At 37.5% G+C, this 12,609-nt stretch overlaps 1 protein-coding gene and 1 non-coding gene across 2 annotated transcripts; both read right to left on the bottom strand.

The window, feature by feature from the left end:
• Positions 1-547: 547 nt before the first annotated feature.
• On the bottom strand, positions 548-2,129 carry LOC101310060. The gene is made up of 2 exons (XR_183750.1): positions 1,636-2,129; positions 548-1,527 (listed from the first exon to the last, which is right to left on the bottom strand). It is a non-coding gene; the product is annotated as an uncharacterized LOC101310060 (transcript).
• A 5,851-nt stretch (positions 2,130-7,980) lies between these two features.
• Positions 7,981-10,893, bottom strand: LOC101309770 (probable cinnamyl alcohol dehydrogenase 9-like). The gene is made up of 5 exons (XM_004288275.1): positions 10,681-10,893; positions 9,861-9,974; positions 8,913-9,426; positions 8,654-8,807; positions 7,981-8,419 (listed from the first exon to the last, which is right to left on the bottom strand). Exons 1-5 carry the CDS (start codon positions 10,776-10,778, stop codon positions 8,220-8,222), a joined length of 1,080 nt encoding a protein of 359 aa, XP_004288323.1. The 5' UTR covers positions 10,779-10,893; the 3' UTR covers positions 7,981-8,219.
• Positions 10,894-12,609: the final 1,716 nt, after the last annotated feature.

Here is a 12,609-nt window from a genome sequence, read left to right as displayed (position 1 = left end):
AAAGGTGCATGTATAAGGAATAGTACAAGAGATCGATTAACAAAAATCACGACAAACAAGTTGATGCTAGAGGCATATTGTTACAAATTTATTTTGCAGAATATTGCTTCATATATTGTATGCCAGACAAAGAACTGAATCAGGATCGAAAGTCGATCAAAAACGATAACTTAGTAACGATTTGTCCTGTCTAGTTACACAATGCTTCAAAAGCACTAGAATCAAGTTTCCCAGTCTTAGTGCATATATCTAACAATTTTAGGGGTAGAGGAAACTTGTAAAACATGGTTTAGTTATGAACTTCAGAGTTAAGATAAAGTGTTGAGATGGATCATGGATATATAGTGAGATATGGTGAATATATGCTGATCATTAGATTAATGAAGGGTAGCTACTAGCTACTTTTTTTATTTAGTTTTGCGGCTTTTTCCAAGGGCATCTGACCAAGCTCTTCTACTATCCAGAACTGAAACGCAAGCAAAAGGCTATATGATCAATGACTTCAATTTCTCTCACTTTTGCCATGTTTTTTTTTCTTTTCCTTTTTCTCGTTTGGTTTTATTCCAACGTACTGGTTCTATTGAGGGGTCTCAAATGTACAAAAAATGGATGTTTGTTACATACTATAGTGCTTATATTCAGCAGGTTAGTGTCAATAATTGCTAATGCATGTCGCTGGCAAGAAAAAATTGATCAAAACCACTGTGGAGAGAAAATAAATGATTAAGATGACCAGAACCGATTGATGTTAACAATCCAAACTCTAACAATATAGCAGAATCAACCCAGAAGGCAAATTAGATATTGTTGATGGTGCTAGAGATCAGTAAACGTATAGTTGTTGCTGTTTCAGAAAGATACTAACATAAAGTCAGAAAGAGAACTGAAACTCTTCACCAATGCAGCATCAGAATCTAAAAAGAAGCAAACAACAAAGATCCAAAAACTATTTGCATCACAACTATAACAATGCAGCATCACAATCTAAAGGGATACACATAAAATATAAATATAGACACTGAACTACCGATTTCCTCAACAAGAAGATCCATATTGACAGTCTATCAACAAAACACAAAAAGTTTACAAGAAAACTTTATCCTCTATATTTTAGTAAGAAGGTGAATCTCGAGCTTGGCCTAGTTAAAGTCATGGGTTCACAGAGCTTGGCTTAGTTTTTCAACCCAAAAAAGAACAGAGAGATTAGGTGTCACACCCCAATTTTCGAATGACAAATTTTAAAAATTTGGGTATGATATAACTCACAATAATATAATTCCCAAGACCTGATCAACAAACTTAAAGAAGACTAAACTCAAATGCAAAAATGTAATGTCAACACAACTCAACATCGATACTAATATTCCATGGCCTTCTCTTTCAACTATTAGTGAATCCCATCCAACTCATCCACCCCACCATCTAAATCCCATCAGTTCACTCCCTCCAAGTCAAATTAACCCAGAGCCCATTCCTCCACCACCTCCCCGAACTAACCAAAATCATGTTCATCACCATCACACAAACCTTCACACACACAATGCATCTGCCCATCACAACTGTGAGCATTGGAAACCTCCATCACAAGGACACATAAAGATAAATTTTGATGCAACTTGGGCAATGGATACTCACCTAGTAGGTATTGGAGTTGTTGCAAGGAATTGCCATGGTGATTTAATTGATGGTGTTCATACGACTTGTCGAGCGGGTTCGGCTCTTGAAGCGGAAGCTCGCGCGGGTATTGAAGCTTGTTCTCTTGCCGAAAAGCTCACCCCTTTTCCAATCATCATCGAATCTGATTCGAAATGCTTGATTGATGCTATCAATTCTCCCTTCAATTGCAATATCTGGAGCATCTACCCTGCTGTTGCAAAGATCAAGAACTCTCCCTCTTTCTGGCAAAGTTTTGTTTGGTCTTGGATCTCAAGGAAAGCGAATTCGGCGGCGGATAACCTCGCCTCGCTTACGGTGCGGAGAATGTGCCCGGACGTCTGGATTGACCGTCCGCCATCCTCCCTTGTTGGTATTCTCTCGAGAGATGGGTTGCCTTGCCCTCCATCTTCATGATCCCCTCTTTGGTGGCTTCAGCTAAACGGAATCTTCTGTTGCTACTCTATATCTGTTGGATTTCGGCTTTTTCTTTATCGTTCTCAGACTTTGTATTTGTTTTGTTGTTTTTCTTTGATTTCTCTAGTCTTGCTTGTCTTGGCAATCACTATGAAAATCTTGTTTGCAAACTTTGTCTGCTCTGGGCTGTGTCCCTTGTTCTTCTTTCGCCACGTGCCTTGCACTACCAGGATAAGCACTTTAGCCAACGAAAAAGTTTCGTCGGCCTGTTAGTTTAATTTGTCGGCTAAGATCTTAGCCGACGATGGCTCGTCGGCTAAGATTTCGTCAGAAAAATGTCGTCGGTGATGACTTTAGCCGACGAAAAAAATAATTTCGTTGGTTATAGTCCCACAGTTTAGCCGACGAAAAATATGTCGTCGGTTTTTTTTCCAGACTTTAGCCGACGAAACAATTAAGATATTCGTTGGCTAAAGTCTGTAATAAAAAATATTTTCCCAGACTATAGCCGACGAAATATAGTCTGTTTCGTCGGCTAAACCTTATAAAAAAATAAAAAAATAACTATAGCCGACGAAATATAGTTTGTTTCGTCGGCTAAACCTTATAAAAAATTTTAAAAAATAACTATAGCCGACGAAATATAGTCTGTTTCGTCGGCTAAACCTTATAAAAAAAATTTAAAAAATAACTATAGCCGACGAAATATCCCATAATTCGTCGGGTAAACCTTATAAAAAAATTTAAAAATACTATAGCCGACGAATGAACCTTTAAATATCGTCGGCTAAAGTTGCTGGTTTTTGAAAAAAAAAACTGCAGAAACTTTCAGCCACCTCCAATCACCACCAAAATTTAACAGAATCTTCCTCTCAACATTTCGAACAACTTTCTAGAAAAAGTCAAGCCCAATTCTAAGCCTAAACAGGTCAATTGAATCAAAATATAAAAATCCCCAATTTTAAACTCTAAAAACTTCAAATCTTCGATTCTCCTCACACACACCGAATCGAGCAACCAAATTCTAGGGGAATGTAGTTCTAATCAAACTCAACTTATCCATATATAGAACACACCAAATGGTGACCTGAGGAAGGAGAAATTCGATCGACACCGAATCCGAACCGGCGGAGTTTTGGAGCTCGACTTATCCCTCACGGCGACGTCACTCGATGCACCACCTGTCTAGCAATAAAGTAGAGACGATGGCGAAGCTTTTGGGACAAGTGTGGCGGTCTCCGGTGGCTTGACGGCGGAGCTAGGCCGAAAAGAAAATCGTGAACTTTTTCTGATTTTCTAACTTCTTACCATCCACCTCCGGTAAAACTCTTATATAAAGAACTTTACCCGACGAAATTATTTATTTTCATCGGCTAAACTCTTTTGAAAATTTTGGTTGACCGCCAAAAATTTTGGTTGAAAATTTTGAAAATTTTTTGACTTTAGCCGACGACTTTCCATATATTTTCGTCGGTTAAAGTCCTTTAAAAATTTTCTTCCAAATTTGGTTTACCGCCAAAAAAATTTTGACCTTAGCGGACGACTTTTTTAATATCTCGTCGGCTAAAGTCTATAAATTCACGAAAACGCTCATATCTCCCTCTATATTACGTAGTTTGCTCAAACCTACTAAACAGGTTATATAACATTAGTAGACACGTTGTGATTCCGATGACTAAAATTCACAAACCAAAATTTGACCGTCAGATATGATCATTATGATGAAATATGTCTATGGTAAAAAATTCAACTGGATCCGACAACGTTAAGGGCTCGATTGAAACGGTCAACCCTAATCAATCGTCACTTATCACACGAAAATGCTCATATCTCCCTCTATATTACGTAGTTTGGTCAAACCTTCCACACGAAAAACTCTCACGTAGATGAGACACAACTGCCCATATAAAAATTTTGAGACATTTACCTTCCGACGATAGGGCTCCCCATAGGGAATAATAACGGTAAATAGTACACGTGATTCCGTTGACTAAAATTCACAAACCAAAATTCGACCGTCAGATATGATCATTATGACGAAAGATGTCTATGGTAAAAAATTCAACTGGATTCGACAACGTTAAGGGCTCGATCGAAGCGGTCAACTCTAATCGGAAATAAGAAAACTGCATTTTGAAGCCCTAAACGGACTCGTAGGGCAGTTACGCTTCCGGAAAGGTATCACAACAGTCAATCGTACACGAAACGCCAAATCTGCAACATAGTGAATAATAAGGGTAAATTGCATTGACCGCAACTATCGGCACCGAGACTTTACCGGAATACCGTGATTTTTCAACCGTAGACGTATTTCACCATTCTGGTAATATCTTATTTCACGACTTTTTTGCGTTTGAAGGTTCTACGTATAGTTTTTTTTTCCCAGATGAGTTGTTGTCTAGATCTACAAATATAAGACACTTTAGCCGAGGAAATTAAGGCACTTTAGCTGACGAAATTATATTTTTCGTCGACTAAACTTTTAAAAATTTCGTTGGCTAAAGTTCACAGACTATAGCCGACGAAAAAAATTATTCAGACGACGAAATTTTAATTTAGTCGGCTAAAGTTGACCATAGCCGACGAAAATTTTAAATTAGCCGACGAAGGGAAATTTTGTCGACGAAAAAATAATTCGTCGGCCTGGTTTTTTTATTTTCGTCGGCTAAAGTCTTTCTTCTGGTAGTGTTGATTAATATACCTGCATTTCGTCCAAAAAAAAATACAACTCAACATCAAGTTAAATATTACATTTTCTTGTTTACATAAACTTGAAAGTTAAGAAATGAAAACACTCAAATGAGTTTAATGCTGTCTACCAAAAATAATAATATCAAGAGTACAACAACTAAAAACCCTGTCACTATGCCTCCGTCTCAACCCTACTGATTATCACCAGCAGGTCTAACCCATATACCATGAATTGGTGCACCGAGTTGTAAACAACAAACTCGGTGAGCTAAAAAGCCCATATGAGTAACTCCCAAAAATAACTCAACCCAACATCACATAGATAAAACCGGGAATTCCTGCTTTAGAACTTAGTTCAGGAATTGCCTCAAAACAATAAAATTCAAAAGAGAATAAATAATAAAACACAACAATTCACAAAACAAATCAAAATCATAAGTGAATCATGCAAAAAGGATAGTTCATGAATTCCACTAAAAATCATACAATAAGATTAAAGAATCTCTTGCATTAAGCATAGTTCAGGAGATTCTCAAAACAAGGAAATTAAATGACAACAAATAAGAACAATGTTAAAACCACATAACTAATACTTTTACAGATATACATGTACTCATGAGTCCTAGAGACCAATAAGGTATCTCCCATGACCTACAACAAATATACATGTACCCATGAGTCCCAGATATTAATAAATACCTCTCATGACCTACAACAACAATTTATGTACTCATGGGTCCTAGATACCTTCAGGTACCTCCCATGACCTACACCGACAGACGGACTAGAGCTCTATTCGTAACTATAACCAATCATCCAGCCAAAGGCTTGGAACCCAGTTTGACTATCCAATACTAAATCACAAAATAATAATAGCATCATAACCGTAACCAATCACCGGATTAAAGGCTTGGAACCCGGTTTGACTATTTAAACAACAAATCACAATAGAGTAGAATCATCATAACCATAACCAATCACCCGATTAAAGGCTTGGAATCTAGTTTGACTATCTACACAACAATTCACAATAGAGTAGAATCATCATAACCGTAACCAATCACCCGATTAAAGGCTTAGAACCCAGTTTGACTATCTACACAATAAATCACAATATAATAGGGAAAATTTGTTTTATCTTACCTATGAGCCGTTGGCGATCAAACTCATATATTTAAAAACAAACTATAGCATATTCTTTAATTCAACATCATCAACAACACAAAGAGCACATCATAAAAATTATATCCTTCCACATAGATATATTTATATGAACAAACATAGATATTTCTACAAGAATAATCTATCAAAAACCAACAATATTATGATCACATGAACCTTAAAAAATAATCATATAATAGAAAAACTTGTTTTATCTTACCTATGAGTCATTGACGATCAAGCTCATATATTTTAAAACAAATAAAAACATAATTTTTAAATTATAATCATCATCACAATCATCATCATAATCATCATCACAATAACCATAAATAATTGGTCCCAAAGTGGACCTTTGTGAGATGTTACTCACCTAAATATTCCTGTTGTGTCAACACAACACAAGAGCCAAGCCAAAACACACTTCACAAGTCACCTATAATTACACAATTAATAACCTTAGTAACTAAAGTACTATAGGATATCAAACACCCTTAAACTAACCTTAGCCCAAAAGAGGACAACCTTCCAAGGTCATCGAATTAAACGACCCAAAACCTGCTGCTTCTAATTCCCAAAACAGAAACTCAAAACCTTGCACAAGTCTAAGATTAACCAAAAAGTCCTAGCATGCAATATTGGTAACCAAAAATCTACAAATCACATATCAACACAAACGTATCGATGAGTACTACCTAACCATCACCACAAACACCACAGACACTACCGGACACGCCGCCACGCGCTGCCACAAAACTTCAAAATTTGGACAAACTCCCAACATCAAATGTGTAGCTCAGAACAAGGAGAGCAATTCTTATACCTAGGGTCAAGATCAATTTGGTCGGAATTGGGTCCGAAACATCGCCGTAAACTCGCTTCCTTAAACTGTAATTCAAGGTTTGAAAACTCAACTACAAGTTGTCTAACTAGCACAAACACACTCAAAAAAGGAGGACAACGACACTTACCTAACGCTGCTCCTCGTCGCCGTCGAACTCAAGATTCTGGCCAAAGTAGCCTAGCTAGTTCCGTCGTGTTAGCTAGCACAAACACACTCAAAAAGGAGGACAACGACACTTACCTAACGCTGCTCCTCGTCGCCGTCGAACTCAAGATTCCGACCAAAGCAGCCTTGCTAGTTCCGTCGTGTTAGCTCAAGCTTGGCGCCACCCACTCAGCTATTGAGGTTCGCGAGGAGACAACCACAACGAAGTAGGTCTCGTTGCCACCAGAAATGGCATTTCCAGCCAAAGTAGTGTCGCCACAAGGAGAAGTCCATCACAGCTCTACACAACGAGGCGAGCTACAAAACCCCAAGGATTGAACAAGGACGCCCAACACTTCCTATCCCGACCGGTTTCAAGCCTCGTCGCCGCCACCGGAGGTGAGAATCCAATCGGGTTGCAAACCGGGTCGCCGCCCTCACTATGGTGCTCGGTGTGCACAGCTCAGCTCAAGTCGTCCTCACCCACCAACACAGGGAAGATTGCGCCGAGGAGAGGAAGAGAACTTGACCGGTGCCGGCGTCTAGATCGGTCGGAGGTGGCCGAAAAAGCCAGGTCGGGTCTGCCGGGTTCGGGTCGGGTCAGACAGATGACTTTGGTTCTGAAGGAGAGGCGTGCGAAGAAAAAAGGAGAGAAAAGAGTTTGTGCGAAAATGAGAAGTGAACCCTAAAACTTTCCTATTTAAATCACATTCCCGTAAAGCCACAAACTTTCGCTGACCATAACTTTCTCATACGAAGTCCGTTTTACGCGTGCCAAGTGTCTACGAACTTGTATCATCGTGCTCTACAACTTTCGTGAAGGATGTTTCTCTAGAAACCCAACAGATAAAAAGTCAACTCTATGACCCTTGAAGAGAAAAGAACCGTTTTGGGTAAATTTATGTGTCCGAACACTTCCGCTCTTCTTTCGAACCTCAAAAACACACTAACTTCTAACTCAAAAATTCTCAAATAATATTAGAAATTAATATAAAATTTCCGGGCTATTACATTATTAGGAAACAAAAGCCAAAACAGTACAGACAAGAACTTGAATTGAAGAAAAAGAGTAAATGAAACTTGATCAGATATTATTATTTATCATAAAGTCAACCCGAAAAGTGGGGGATTGATACAACTAGATAGGTACAAACCATAAGTTTCCAGGACAGCAATACATCTTATGCTAGCAGTCTACATCCCCCAGAAACTTCCATATCACATACCTTAATTAAAACGTGCTACTTATTCAATGCAGTATTGAGTCTCAAACCAAACATGGTAGCAGTTGAGGCATGAAGCCAAGTCTCTACTGAGACAAGGAGTTCCCAACATCTATCACAAACCGATACCTGACATCTGCTTTGGCAAGCCGCTCCATAGCTGTGTTAATGTAATCCATTTTAATCAGCTCGATTTCGGAGGTAATGTTGTGTTTGGCACAAAAGTCAAGCATCTCCTGCGTCTCTTTTATCCCTCCAAAGTCACTTCCACCAACAAGCTTCCTCCCTATAAACATGAGAATTTGATCCTTTCGAAACATTAGTTCGGGCCAAGAAAAACTTGGTTGGTTTTAATGTTATAAGAAACTTAATGACTTATATTGTTATATTTATTCTCAGTAGAAAGAACATGGTACTCGCAAATTTACATATCACTTCACATTGTGGGAATAAACTTATTTAGACTTTATAGTGACTGGTTTTAAAAGAGGAGGGAAAGAAAAACGTGGTAAACACGTACCTAGAACCAATGGAAAAATAGGCAGCTCCAGTGGCATATTAGGCAAACCCACAGTAATCAGCTTGCCATTCAACTTAAGTAGACCAATTAATGGAGCAAGGGCATGTACTGCAGATACTGTGTCAATTATGTAATCCATGGTAGCCATCGCTGCCTGAACAGTAGAAATTGAAAATAACACTTATATTTAACATTTGCCAAGAAGCAACCATAACATTACCATTTTGAATTTTTCTTTGATTTATCATTAGCTCATTACCTTCAGTTGTGCAGGGTCAGTTGAAACAACAAAAGAATCAGCCCCAAGTCTGTTAATAGCCTCTTCCTCCTTAGCTGGGGAAGTACTGATGACGGTTACCTTCAAACCAAATGCCTTACCAATTTTGACAGCAATATGACCAAGTCCACCAAGTCCTGCCACGCCCAAATGCTTTCCAGGCTCTGTCATGCCGTAATACTTCATTGGACTATACACAGTGATCCCAGCACATAGAAGTGGAGCACCAGAATCCGGGGGTAAGTTATCGGGAAAGCGGAGCACATAGCGATGGTCAACAACAATCATATCAGAATAACCACCATAAGTTTTAGTTTTGTCATGATTAAGGGAGTTATAAGTGAATATCACTTTGGGGCAATAGTTCTCCAAGTCCTGCTGGCAGGGCTCACATGTGTTGCAGGATCCAACTATAACCCCAACTCCTACACGATCACCTTCTTTGAATTTCGTCACACTTTTCCCAGTTTTGGTCACAACACCAACAATTTCATGCCTATAACATCCATTAAAATGCTTAGCACACATTGAACAAACTTTTACTAAGAACAATGCAATAAATAAGCCGAATTGCCGCATATACATATATACTAGCATTGCATGTTGTATGTAATAGGACAGTATATTGGAAGTTATTTATCTATACAAGTGAATTCTGAAAATCACAGAGCTGATTTAAGCTTGAGATAGAAAGATGGAAGATATATCTTGAAACTCAATGTATTAACCAAACATCCAATCACCAGTACATGGTTCATATTGATGCAAACAGAAAATTGTGAAGTAGGCTTGCATAAGGTTTTATACGGTAAACTTGCACGGCGATTTATAAGTTAGCAGATCAAATAATCGTCACAAGTACAATTAAAGCCGTAAGATAGATATGTAACTAGAGAAAATTAGAAACTGATATGAGATTAATATGATTACCCAGGTACGATAGGATAGTTGGTGATCCCCCATTCATTTTTGACAGAATGCAAGTCTGAATGGCAAACCCCACAATACAGGACTTTTATTGTTACATCACCATCAGCATTTTCCCTGCAAATAATACACAATACAGCTCAAGTAAATGGCTGCAATCTTCTCTAGTAGTACCACAGATAATAAGTGATCCTTATATTTGATCTATTTCATCAGTTTTCAGACAAAAATCAAACCACACAGCCACATGGGGAGTCATCCCCTACATTAAGTCAGTACCCCCAAACTTTCGAAAGCATTGACCATAATGAAGAATAGCTAAGACCAAAACCCACAAGCATAACTTGATCTAAACTGTGATAAACAAGAATTGTACTTTTACTTTTGATCTGTCTAGTTGCTAGAGTAAGCAAAACCCATTATAAATTCTTCACCAATTTGCATGTAGCATTATTCTGTAACAAAAATAAAAAAGTTCCATCAGATTGAGTAAAGACATGAGCATCCAGTTTCAGTTACCCTATAAGGATTAACAGTATGAAGCTTAATAGAACAAGCCATTGATCGTTAAGACAACGGGCTTTACTGCAGAGAACAAAGAGCTAAACCCTTTTGGAGTGAAAGTAAATAGAAAACTATAAAAGCCACAAGAAAGAAACAATAATCTACCATATAAAGCCAAAGCATAATTCAACTTATAATATTTGCTTATATGCCCAGAAGAACAGAAAAAGAGATTGGTTTTGGATCATCCTAGTCTTCAAAGCAATATAATAATGAAGAAAACAAAGAAGGGTCAAACAGTTTCCAGTCCAAATATTACCTCCTAGAGAAATGGAAGGGGGAAAGTGACCCAGAAGTGTCTGTGGCAGCCCAACCAAAAACCTTCTGAGGGTGTTCTTCTTCTGGTGATTTTGCCATCCTCGGAACTCTTCTGCCTCTCAATTCTCTATCGTCTCACTGTGAACAAAGTAGAGGCACAGCAGTGATAAGGGTCAAGATTCAAGAACATATATAGAGCAAGACTGGAGAGTCCACATTCCACAATAAATGATCCTGTCTTTTAAATTTTCTATTTTTTATTTTTTTTACCAAAATAAGGAGATTTTATTTTTATTTTCCATCCATATCTTAATTTCTTTCTTCTTTAGCACATATATTTTTCTTTATTTTTTTGTGAAATAACAAGGGCCAAGAACGTATAAACACATTTTCCTAAAAAAAAAAGAAAAAAGAACGTATAACACATTAACACCACTTTTAATAACTTTATTGTTCCGTAGGCCACTTGATACAAAAATTTGAATTTTCCATAACAATTTCTAAATTTTACACTAATAAAAAAAATGCTGACTTTGGTTTAGGATGTCGCAAAATAGGTAGGAATGCGGTTCCTAATCCTCGGTGTGCTAAAGGGTGACGAATCGGTGGTTAAAGCGTGACGAGTTCCTGAACATGCTTATGTACATTCAAATCAAACAGAAGCAAAGTTACCTATATAGTTACATAGCCCTTCCAACGAGGGATCTCTATTTTAAGCCATTTATAGGGATAGGGCATTACACCAACTTCCCGATTATAATTTTACATCTCCACCGTTCATATCTTAGGTCTATATGAGTAGATCACCTCTACAAAATTTCATATGATTTGGTGATTGTTAAGGCTTTCAAAAGTTCAATTTAGTTTTAATGACCTTCAACGGTTTTAGTTTGACATAAGCTGGACCGTTCAAAATCATTAAAACTAAATCAAACTTTTGAAAGTCTTAACGATCACCAAATCATATGAAATTTTGTAGAGGTGATCTACTCATATAGACTTAAGATATAAACGGTGGAGATGTAAAAATTCAATTGGGAAGTGGTGTAATGCCCTATCCCTAGAAAGTGGCCAAAAATAGGGATCCCTCAATGGAAGGGGACTGTATATTGTATAAGTAACTTTAACCACAAAGTTATCTATATATACTGGTTAAATCGATGGTTAATTAGTTATAGCACAAAGTTACCTATATATTCAGTAGTGTTCACATAGTCACCTAGTGACCAAGAAAATTATGGTCAATCACCGTTGGATGTAAATTCATGGGTGGAAAACAAAACAACTTAGTTTTAAAATTATACTTTTTCCACCCTTGGATGTAATCTAACGGTGATTGACCATGATTTCTTTGGTCACCTAGTGACCATGTGAACACCACTGCATATATATTGTATACTGTAATTTATGAAATTACTATAAATAATTCACTGACATTTTCATTTCTTTAAATAAAACTCTTTTTATATATTTTTCTTCCTTTTTGTGGAGGCACCAATGATTCACCGAAAGGGAAGAATTGGTAGTTGAAAGCTTAAATAGGGGTCTTTAAGCCCCAGCAGTACTCTGCCAGTTTGGCACGTACCTTCACCAAAACATCAATTTACGCCTTTAAGGGATTGTGTTGGCCTTTGGGTTTTGTTCGTGGAAAATGATGAATCATAGCAACTCAGATATGAATAAATTCCAGCAACTTTTGCAGCTCAATTATCATTTCGATGTACAACTCCAGCCCTATCCTTAAGCGCATGGCGGTTTAGAGCATGTGCCACCATGCCACCTTGTTGTTTTAACAACTAAGCACCCAACCTAAGAAATCGTACACGAGATTAACAAAATCACGACCAATGCTAGAGGCATTGTTCTTACATCTTTATTTCTTAGAGTATTGCTTCATATATATATATATATATATATATATATATATACA

Source organism: Fragaria vesca, linkage group LG1, assembly GCF_000184155.1.
Source record: "Fragaria vesca subsp. vesca linkage group LG1, FraVesHawaii_1.0, whole genome shotgun sequence".
Classification (NCBI taxonomy): Eukaryota; Viridiplantae; Streptophyta; class Magnoliopsida; order Rosales; family Rosaceae; genus Fragaria; species Fragaria vesca.
Note: the sequence above shows the minus strand (reverse complement) of the source record. Positions and strands in the feature narration are given on the sequence as shown.

Bases quoted from the DNA above. Each gene is read 5' to 3' on its own strand.
- LOC101309770 (XM_004288275.1), bottom strand. From the start codon at position 10,778: ATGGCAAAATCACCAGAAGAAGAACACCCTCAGAAGGTTTTTGGTTGG. The intron at 9,427-9,860 runs GTAATCATATTA...TGGATGTTATAG, and splicing joins AACTATCCTATCGTACCTGG to GCATGAAATTGTTGGTGTTG. The intron at 8,808-8,912 runs GTAATGAGCTAA...TCTACTGTTCAG, and splicing joins CTGACCCTGCACAACTGAAG to GCAGCGATGGCTACCATGGA.